The sequence below is a fragment of the Lolium rigidum genome, chromosome 2, assembly GCF_022539505.1.
Source record: "Lolium rigidum isolate FL_2022 chromosome 2, APGP_CSIRO_Lrig_0.1, whole genome shotgun sequence".
NCBI classification, from domain to species: domain Eukaryota; kingdom Viridiplantae; phylum Streptophyta; class Magnoliopsida; order Poales; family Poaceae; genus Lolium; species Lolium rigidum.
Window position 1 is genome coordinate 42791790 of NC_061509.1, and position 10613 is coordinate 42802402.

Below are 10613 nucleotides of genomic sequence, written 5' to 3' on the forward strand. Positions count from 1 at the left end.
TCCGTAAGCATTAGCACATCAATCAACTACCACATTCACCTCCATAAGCATTTGCACATCAATGAATTACCACATCCCCATTCGTAAGCATTTGCACATCAATGAACCACCATAACCTACAACCACAAAAGATAGAGCCTACTTACAGTCAGAGGATCCACACGCAGCACCGAGGTCGGGAAGAAGGTGACCCTAGCGCAGAAGCAAGCATCACAACCGTACCCGTGCTAGAGTCAGATCCAACCACCACAACCGTTCCCGTGCTAGAGTCATATCCAACCATGACAACCGTCCCCATACTATCTTTTGGCCCTCATGGCCCATCTCATGAAGTCCAAGCGCTCCAGATGCTTCTCTCGATGAAATATTAATATCCCCAAAATTCTAGCTCAATTTCACTTCGTTAAGGTCCCTGAAAGTCAAAAATACACAAAACATGGTTTTCCTGTCGTGTAGAGTTATAAGCCAAATAAAGGAGATCATTGATAAATCCTAAAAAATCAATATAAAACATGGATATAACATCATATATGTTGCAAATATGTGCCAACAAACTACTAAGTTCATGCATGCATTTTACATGATGAAATTTGTACCGATATAGGCATGAATTGCTCCTCAACACACCGAATCGCAAGTAATAGCGCGAGATTTGCACTAGGAATACCTCTGCAACTTGATGCCGTCAAAATCCTTCGCAGATCTTTGTCACTTCGCACCCACCGTCGCGCTGAACTAGATCTCCACCTTATTGCTCCCCGTCGTCGTGCACCTAGCGACGCAGAGCTTGACGCTCGACCGGTAGCCTAGCTCCCCAAGACAGAGTTTGCAACACTCGATGAGCGAGCCTACCTCGCGCGGGCTCTTGCTTTCCTGCGACGAGCAAAAGGACTTCTCATGCGTGACCTCCGCCACCGAAATCGCCGTCGACCCCACCACACTCGTTAGAGCGAGAAAGGGATCGAGACGGAAGCGCCGAGGCAGGGAAATGGGGGAACGAGTTCGTCGAGAGAGAAGGATGTGGTGGGGATTCAATCAAAGAGATCGGTAATTTTGATTTTAGGAAATTTTTGGCGCAATGGTGGATTTTATGATAAAAACATCAGTGATAATCTCGTTTGAGCTTTTATTTTGCTGCGCCGCCTCCCTACTAGCGCACCGCCGCCTCGTCTCCTTGAGCGGACGCCACAGACAAACAACCGTCGTGTGCACCGCCAGATCGATTCTCGTCCCATTTCCATCCCCCAAACCCTCGCCGGCCTCATCAACCCACCGCCGTGGCGGCGACCCCAAGCGCAGCAACCATGACGCCGGACCTAACGGACGACATCGTCGACGAAATCCTGCTCCGCCTCCCGCCGGAAGACCCGGGCTGCCTCTTCCGCGCCTGCCTGGTCTGCAAGCGCTGGCGCGGCGTCCTCACCGGCACCGCCTTCGCCAGCCGCTACCGCCACTTCCACCGCGCGCCGCCGCTGCTGGGCTTCCTCGAGAACCAGTTCCTCGGCTGCTGGTTCGCCGCCCCCTCCTCCGCCACCTCCCCCGTGCCCCCGATCCACCCCGCCCACCGAAGCCTCGACGCGCTCGACGCCCGCCACGGCCTCGTCCTCCTCGACGTCAACGACCCGGGCCTCGGCCTCGCCGTCTGGGACCCGCTCCGCCGCCGCCAGTGGGATCTCCCCTTCCCGTCCCTACCCGGGTCGGCGCTGGGGTTCCATGTCCACACGTACACCGCGGCGGTGCTCTGCGCCGCGGACGGCTGCGACAACCTCGACTGCCGCCACACCCACGGTCACGGCCCGTTCCTCGTCGCCTGCGTGTGCGACGACGAGAAGGGGACTTTCTACGCCTCCATGTACTCCTCCGAGGCCAGTGCGTGGAGCCCCGTGACCTCCGCCGAGCACCCCCCTGCCGCTACAAGTACAAGCCTCAACACCAAGCCCAAACTACTTCTGACAAATGCACTCTACTTCACCTGCCACTGCGAGCCGACGACAGTGATGATCCTCCGGTACGACGTGGCCAGCCATGGACTGTCAATCTTCGACGGGCCGGCCGCGAGCCAGGCTAACCATAACCAGTATGTGCTTGTGGAGGCGGGCGACGGTGCGCTGGGGTTCGCCAGTGTGCAGGGGTCCATGCTTTGCTTGTGGTCGACGGAGGCTAGTGCTGACGGAAGAGCTGTGACATGGGCGCGACAGAGAGGCGTTGAGCTCGACAAGCTGCTCCCGCCGCTTGCCTTCTCTGCTGAGCTCTATGTGACGGGCTTCGCCGAGGGAGTTGGTGTCATTGTCCTCACATATGCTGGCACCTTCACGATTCAGCTCAAGTCTGGCCGAGTCAAGAATGTACCTGGAGCTGCAAGAATTCTCCATGCCTTTCCTTACACCAGCTTCTACACCCCAGGTACTGGTGGCCTATTCGGAGTTTAAGCCTGAACTAGCTTTTACATTCTCTGTATATTCCCATTTTGTTGGATTGGATGTCCCTATGTTTGCTTTGGTCGTGCTTTGCATATCATTTGGTAAGACAGTAAGCATGTCTATTTTTGGTAGCGCCGTCAGAAGTATGGGTGATGTACATGATGTACTGAAGGAGCAGTTTGTGGAATTGGACAGTAGCCATCTCAGAAACATTATATTTTTCTATCTTTTCAGATCAAGCTGGGGGAATAATGCCATATTTACCAATGTCCTCCTTGGAGAACAGTGAAGCGGCCCAGGATCTGCTGTTGCAACAGGCTAGTATGGAGGCAAGCGAAGTGAGGGAACGGGGGAAGGAGGAGGGTGAATGGAAAGAGGATGATGATGACGATGACGAGGAGGAGGGCGAATGGAAAGAGGATGATGGTGACGAGGAGGAGGGCGAATGGACAGAGGATGGCGATGACGAGGAGGAGGGCGGATGGGCAGAGGATGACGATGACGAGGAGTCGGGAGAGGAATTGGAGAAAGACCTAGAGCATGCACATAATTTGTTTGGCATGTGGTCCAAGGCCATTGATATTGGGGACTTCGACTGTGCCGTATTACTCGCCGTCAGCACTCTCCAGTGCAGGTGAGAGTTCCTTCCACTTGCCGATCTTACTCTAAGCCTAATTCAAGTGTGCATACAAATGGATTGTTTGACACAAACTTCCAATCCGTACAGCTCCCTAGTGAAATTCTGTTGGTGCTTTAGCTGTTTCGTGCTTTGACCAGGGCCTGGCTTTGACTTATGTACTTTGAGAGGCCAATTAAGCTAGGGTTTGGAGGTTCTACGGATTACAGCAATGTGCCTGGGCAATAATTGGGACTTGACCTTCTTCTGCTATGATGTGTGAACGGTGATCAGTATCAGGTCTAGGTGCATTTACTTCAAGGATAGGTGCTACCCCTAGTTGAGATTTGAGAAATGTGATATGTTTTCCTGTTCTAGTAGTTAATGACAATGCAGTTTTATTTTTTTGCTACTTGAAGAAACTACAATCCATAATTTGTGGGCACACCAATATTCATAATTTTTACACACGCCAGGCAGTTATTACAAAAAAGGCAAACCAGAAGTGTACATAGATCAAACCTTCTTGTTGAGATGGTAGTGGAGCTAGTATTGTTTTTGTAGCTCTATCCCAAAGTGCACTATTTTTCATGGCCTTATGTCACACTGTTAACAAATTTGCACCTTTGTTGTCACCCAGGTTTTCATGTCATGGGAGACTTTCTCCGAAGTGTGCTTACACATACTATATATATGGATGTACTTTGCTATACAAACCTCTACCTGACAGCAAACCATCTTGGGGGAGAGATGATGTTGAAAATGTGATGCCATTATCTGATAACCTCGGTACTGTCATATCACGCTAAAAGACATTCTTTCTCCTGTTTACATGTGTAGCTGATAACATCATTTCTGCATCTCTTTATAACTTCTGAAGAGTATAAATAATAAATGCTATATGTATTGTACTCTGGCATTTGCAAATCAAATGTATTGCTTTATGAGAGCCTTGAATGCGTTTTTTTGATTTTTTAAACTGGTGTTATGTGGTACCATATTTTTGGTTCAGCTATTAGCCATCTAGGCTGATATATTTATTTCTTCCATTCTTATTCTGTTCAGATTTTGATCTGGCCTTGAAAATGTTGCATATTGCGAGGACAATACTTGAGAAGTGCCCTGGCAGCAGTATGGAGAAAGTTAAAGTATTTTCTGCTCTTGCCGACGTTAAAATCATGTCTGCTCTTGGTAGAGGCTCCTTGGGAAGAGGTAGTCAAAATGATCTTAGTTACTCCTGTATTCGATTGGTGAATGGTCTCATTAAGCATGGGCACTTTTATTTGCAGAAGACATAGACTACTCATTACGTGTGTGCTTCAAAGCTCTAGCCATCTCGGAGCATTTGATTGAGCCTGACAATTATTGGATTATCAAACTGTATCCTCCCTGTGGTAGTAACACCATCAATTGTCTGCCCAATAGTAGTTATAAAAGAGCATATCTGCAACACATTTTTTTTTACTGCTTGCGTCCTTCTGGGCATGTGGCTATGGGGTAACCATGTTTGATTTCAATTAGTTTGACTTGATCAATTCTTGTGCAAGTACCTTTCAACTTTCATTTACATAAATTATTCAGTGTTTTTCCTTCGTTATTTTCCTTACATCACTCCTAGAAACGTCAGCATATGTTTGATCTTTGAGTTGGCATCCAATATTGGAGACGCTGTCGCGTATTGTGCAAAGGCTATTTCAGTTTGCAAGTCACGTGTATCCAACCTGAAAAATGGAAAGGAAGCTTTGTTGCTGGACAACGGTGATAATGCGTCTGCTGCTGAAGCAGCCTCAGAAAGATCTGCTCTCAGTTATGAGCTGGAGTATCTTACTGACATGTCGTGCAAACTCGAGAAGAAGGTAAGCAAAGCTAAGATTCTGTTCATTTTATCAACTTAGTTTTCCTCATGAACCAAAGAAGTGACATATTAGAAATGCTCCAACTTAGCTTGAACACCTGGAGCAAGCAATCCCAACCCCAGCTTCAGAGGCAAGTGGTGAGCAGAATGTTGGCGATGCTACGCCAAGAGCTGCATCCTCGACTCCTGTTAGTGACTTGTTGCAACTTCTTAGCACATTTGATCCTGTCTTGCGTAAAACAAGCTGCACGCCTATTTGGCCAGAGCTGCAAAATGTCTAGGACTTGCATAAACCAGCTCCGTCCTGAAGTAGCTTGAACTGCTGATTAGTTCATCAAATGTGACCCTTCCTGGTGTTTGATATGCGCAATGTCTGTGTACTTCCCAATGCTGATTTCTGTCGGTTACACGTCTCATGTGACAGCAGGCAGCAGAGTTAGGCTTTCTGCTGTTGGCATCTTTTGTTTTCACTGTCTCCAAACTTTTTCGTAGCACATCAGGTCTCGACCAATTATGGATGTAGTCGATGGTTAAACATGTTGTCCTTCCGAAGTTCCATTTTGTGAGCTATGCAAAAAAAAAAAAGGTGTGCATTGCATATATGGAGTATGTTCTTAAGATTTGTCTATTTAGCACAGCTCTCAAATGGTCTTTACTTTTGCACGAAATTGCGATGGTGACGGTTTGCACTATGAACCACATGCCATCCAGAAAAGATCAGTATCTCTCAGCTAGCGACTCTATCTAGTATCATGTTGAGATGGTGCACGAGTAACAACCACGTACGTACATATATCATGATACTTTGAATGGCTATATTGTCGTATGTACGCGACAACGGCCATTGTACATGCTAAATGAGAAACCTGGCCTGTCGCTCTATTATTGACTGCGAAATGCCATATGCATCTATACTTGTGTCTTCTTTTGGAAATAAAAAAAGCTCTGTATGCAAAAGCTCTGTCTGTATGCAAAAGCTCTGGTGGTTAGGTCCCTTGTGGTGGAACCAGCCCACCCAGGTTCAAGTCCTAGACTTGACATGGGTGTTTGCATTTACCTGGATTTATTTCAGGATTTAACCGGCGCTATGCTTTCAGTGGTAGGTGACGTGCCCGTCAACAGCGAGGCGCCAGTGGTGACTTCGTCAACCTTAAGATATTTACCTGGATTTATTTCAGGATTTAACCGGCGCTATGCTTTCAGTGGTAGGTGACGTGCCCGTCAACAGCGAGGCGACAGTGGTGACTTCGTCAACCTCAAGATATGCCGGCTCAGTCCCTCGGAGGTGCTCATAGGGGTAGGGTGTGCGTGCGTGCGTTCATAGGGGTGTTTGTACGTGCGTGTTTGTGAGCGCATGGGTTGTACTGTGTTCTAAAAAAAAAAAGCTCTGTACATTTTTTTTGAAAGATAATATATTAAAAAGCTAGCAAGCCAACGCCTCATTAAAAACCTTCTAGCCCCCTTAGGTACCCTGGTAAGGAAAAGAGTGCGTCAGAAACTTGCAGCCCACAACTCACACCAAGTTACAATCAGCCCCAAGGTTGTGAACTAGAAAAACAGGTGGCTCAGCATCCCAGGAAAACGACCCATCTTGTAGGCTTATATATTTTGCACAAGAATGAGCCGCCTGGTTAGCCTCGCGACGAAGCATGAACTAAGCTAAAATTTGTAAACAACAAACTCAGCTCACTAATCTCATCTAAGACATGCTTAACTACGGAAAGATCATTAGCTCTATTTTCCCAAAGTCGGACCAAATCTTCAGAGTCAACTTCAAAAACAACATTAGTGAAACCCCTGCTTCTTGCATACACAACAGCATCTCTAAAAGCAAGGGACTCCACCGTCAAAGGATCAGACACACCTCGGTAAGTCTTACCCGTAGCACCACAGAAGACCACCCCCTCCCGTGCAACAACACCAGTAGCTGCCAGATTGTCATTGACATTAACAGCACCATCAGAATTAATTTTAACAACTCCATCAGGTGGTCTCTGCCACTTACACTCCGGCCTAGCAGATTTAGGAACACCCTTGTCCCTTGGTAACTCAAGAGTCTGCAAGGTTTCCTTCACCATTTTCATAGTTTTAGCCGGACTAAAACCACTCTCACCATGAGTCAGATTATTTCTTGATGACAGATCGAGTACATGACTGAAGTTATAATAGCTTTCTCACGTTGATTGAAAAAAGACTCACACAGGATATCTTTTGCCCATGTCACTGGATGTTTGTTTTGGCTCTGTACATGAACATGTTGTTTTGGCTCAGCTCATAGGTCCAAATAGACCTATTACAAAAAAAAAAATACATATTAGATCTATTTTAAAATATCAAAAAATTCTGAAAAAATATTGGTGTGCATCTGGAATTCCCGATAGGCTATGTCCACACATAAAATTTTGTGGAAAAATAAAAACTGTGGGCTATGTAAACAAGACAAAATAATGTCTCGTAAGAAGTTGTTTTGGAGCATTCAAATTTGTCCAAAAAATGTCACCTCACGAAATTTTATGTTTGAACATAGAATATCCTGGTGTATATCTGAAAAATAATTCAGATTTTTTTTGCACAGTGGGCACATCTACACTTATGAGCTAAAAGGAATTTCCGTATGTTTACATGCATCATGAAAAACATCGTTTTTCTAACCTAGCCAGCGACACTATATCGAACCACATCTAATCATGCCTAGGCTGTGGACAGATGGTCATATTTTTGGGGGCGTAAGAGCATCTCCACTCGTTTGCCCTCCCCACGCCGAAATCCGGATTGGACGTAAATTTGGCGTGGGGAGGGGTTGTTTCCCAGCCGCGTCCTCAGGCGAAGACGACGATGTAAATTTGAAAAACTTAAATTTGACAAACTACGGCTAAAAACGGGCGAATTTAGACTAAATTTAATGATATTTACTATATAGAGGGCGAAGTTCATACATAGAGGCCGAATTCGACTATATTTCGAATTCGGCTAGGGGAATACAACTTAAATTATAAAACAGGGTGTTCTACATGCCCAATTGGCGGTAGAACACCGTGTAGTCGCCGCCGTCGTCGCCATCATCGTCGGAGCCGTCGTCGAACTGCGGCGGCGCGGCCTGGCTGCTGCCCTGGCCGGCGTCTCCCCACCGAGGCAGCGATGACTTGTACCATTCGTCGTCCGAGGCTTCGAGGTCGACGACGGGGACGACGACGCCGGATGGAGGTGTTGCAGGCCGGCGGTAGCGAGCGAAGTCGTCGGTGGCGGTTGGAGCGGCGGCGCGGGCGGCGAGTTGGTGCGCGGCGGCCAGGTCCATCAGCCGTCGCTGCTGCTCCGCCTCCTCGCGCTCCCAGTCGCGCCTCGACCACTCCAGGGCGGCGTCCTCGGGGAGGGCGTTGTCGGCGGGCACCAGGTCGTTGAGCGACCTGGCGATCGCCTCCGCAACAGCGGCTTCCTCCGCGCGCTTCGTCTCCTCCTCGGCGAGCTTGTTTGCGGCGGCGTTGGCGGCGGCAGCGCCGTCCTCCTTTGCCGACTTCCTCTTCCGCCCACGCTGCGGGGAGGAGGGCTCGCGGATGACGAGGGCGCCGCTGCGCCCTCTGGTTGGCGGTGGTTGAGACGCCGGCTCCTTCTTGAAGCGCGCCGGCATCGACGGAGACGTCACCTCCCTTTTCACCGGCGCCAAGGACGGCCTCGGCGCCGATCCGAAAGACGACGAGCTGGCAGCCATGCGCCGTGGCTGCCAGACGTTCCCCCGGCGTCGGCTCGCCGATGCCCTCGATGCAGGGGGCATCGTGAGCACCGGGAAGTTCCACCCTCGATGTGCTCGAGGACGTTCGCCAGCGTCCTATCCGGCGCGCTCCACCAACGTCGTCGTCCCGCGGCGTTGTTGCGCGCAGGCGGAGGCGGCAGGCCGTCGTAGGCCGCCAGCTCCCGCTCCCACCGCCGGAGGAAGTATGAGTTCCACCGCGTGTAGTTCTCGGGGTGGTGGCGCGGGTCGGCGCGCTCCTCGTCCGTCATCGTGAGCCGCGCCTCCTCGATGGAGGCGTCGAGGGCGTCGCCCCGAGGCGGCGGCGGGATTGGTACGCCGCCACGGCTTAGCCGCCACCCGCCGCCGGGAGGCCTCGTGTCCGGCGGGCAGGGGTACCCCGCCTGGTGGAGGAGGTGGCCCTCCCACTGGTGGAGCGACCGGCGGGGGAAGCCATTGGAGGCTGCACCGTCTTCGTCGGAGAACGCCATCTTCGTTGGAGGTGGACGGTGAGTGGAGGGAGAATGGAGGAAGAGTGGAGCAGGGGCGTCGCGGCGAGCGGAGTGGCCTTAAATAGGCGCGGCGGGCGCGGCGAGCGCCGGCGATTAATGCCGCGTGTAAGATGATGCGTGCGCGGAAGACGATGCGACGACATTAACTCGCCGCGTGGAAGCTACGCGGCCGGCGAATGCTGACCGGCGGCAGGCTTTTACAGCGCGCAGAAGACGATGCGATGAGGACGACGACCGGTGTCTCTCGCCGACAAATTGGGGCCACCAGACGCGCGGGAAGTTTCCTCGCCGTTTCGCGCGCTTTTCTTTCGTCCGGAGTCCCCGAGAGCTCCGCGGGGGGCCAGGGATGTCGTGGGATCTCCGGATGAATTTATGCCCAAATCCGAACGAAATCGAGGAACCGGGGACGCGACAGACCGAATTTCGCCGTCCGGATGGAAAAAATGTCGTTCAGGGCCTAGTCGGGGAGACGAGCTGTAAGTGATCTTCCGCCCCACACATGGAAAATGCTTCCTTCTGCGACTAGATCGGCGGAGCCACCGAGATCGGCGGATGGAAAGGTACATGGCGCTAGCGCGTGTGATGTACCGCTTGGCAGGTATCGTTCGGCATGTACCGTGTGACGTGTCTCGAGTAGCCAGTGTGGTAACCCTTTGCAGTATAAAGGAGACCCATGACCATAGAGAGAGGGGTTTTCCGGTTCCATATTTCGACACCCAGAGTGTAGATAGAGCAAAGCTAGAGCTCAAGTCCTCTCCTTGACCAGGTGCCTGGCATAGAGAGTTCGTCGAGTTCATCCCTGCAATCGTTAATACATCCACCATATAAAATTCGAGAAAGCTCATTGCAGAACAAGAAAATGGAAAGCCTCCACTCTTGTTATGACAACAGTACACCTGTTAGGCTGTTGTAGTACATGCTTAGCCCCTTCTATGGCATATGCGGTTCATGACTTCAGATAAAATCAAGCGGGCCTGCCTGTTGCTAGTCAAAGTTAGTTATGGTTCCTTGTGTGGCATACGAACGTCCTGACTTTACCTATCGACAGACCACAAGACGGAGACACAAGCGTGTCATGTCACACTGACTCGGCTTGGTTCATAGTAGTGTGTGGCTAAGCTGTGGCCGCGGGTCAAACCGTACGTACCCTCGACCAAACGCGCCCTGTGAGAGTGACTCGGTCGGTGCATGTCATCGGGATCACTCGTTTTTTTTAAACGATGCAAGGGAACTGCATGTCATGTATTAAGAGGATGAAAAAAAAAAGCCATGAACAGGGTACAATGCACGACACCAGTTCAGTTTGAGTCTGAAGCAAGAAGAAGCCAAGAACCTAACGGAAAACTTAGAAACGACCTGCTAGGTTTGCAGGAACTAACTAAGATTAAATGAATGATGATACACTAATCCACATTTAGCAAGAAACGACCACCGCTGGCAATCGCCAAAAGTTTCGCATCCATTCTGATTTGCTCAATGATTCGCT

At 50.1% G+C, this 10613-nt stretch overlaps 1 protein-coding gene across 1 annotated transcript; it reads left to right on the forward strand.

The window, feature by feature from the left end:
* Window positions 1-1304: 1304 nt before the first annotated feature.
* On the forward strand, window positions 1305-5491 carry LOC124689608. Its single transcript, XM_047223113.1, has 7 exons — window positions 1305-2403; window positions 2655-3054; window positions 3677-3825; window positions 4102-4248; window positions 4326-4416; window positions 4655-4892; window positions 4981-5491. Exons 1-7 carry the CDS (start codon window positions 1305-1307, stop codon window positions 5170-5172), a joined length of 2316 nt encoding a protein of 771 aa, XP_047079069.1. The 3' UTR covers window positions 5173-5491.
* The last annotated feature ends 5122 nt before the right edge of the window (window positions 5492-10613 follow it).

Coding starts and splice junctions, on each gene's coding strand:
- LOC124689608 (XM_047223113.1), top strand. CDS start 1,305: ATGACGCCGGACCTAACGGACGACATCGTCGACGAAATCCTGCTCCGC. Junction 3,826..4,101: donor GCCATTATCTGATAACCTCG/GTACTGTCATAT, acceptor TATTCTGTTCAG/ATTTTGATCTGGCCTTGAAA. Junction 4,417..4,654: donor AATTATTGGATTATCAAACT/GTATCCTCCCTG, acceptor CATCACTCCTAG/AAACGTCAGCATATGTTTGA.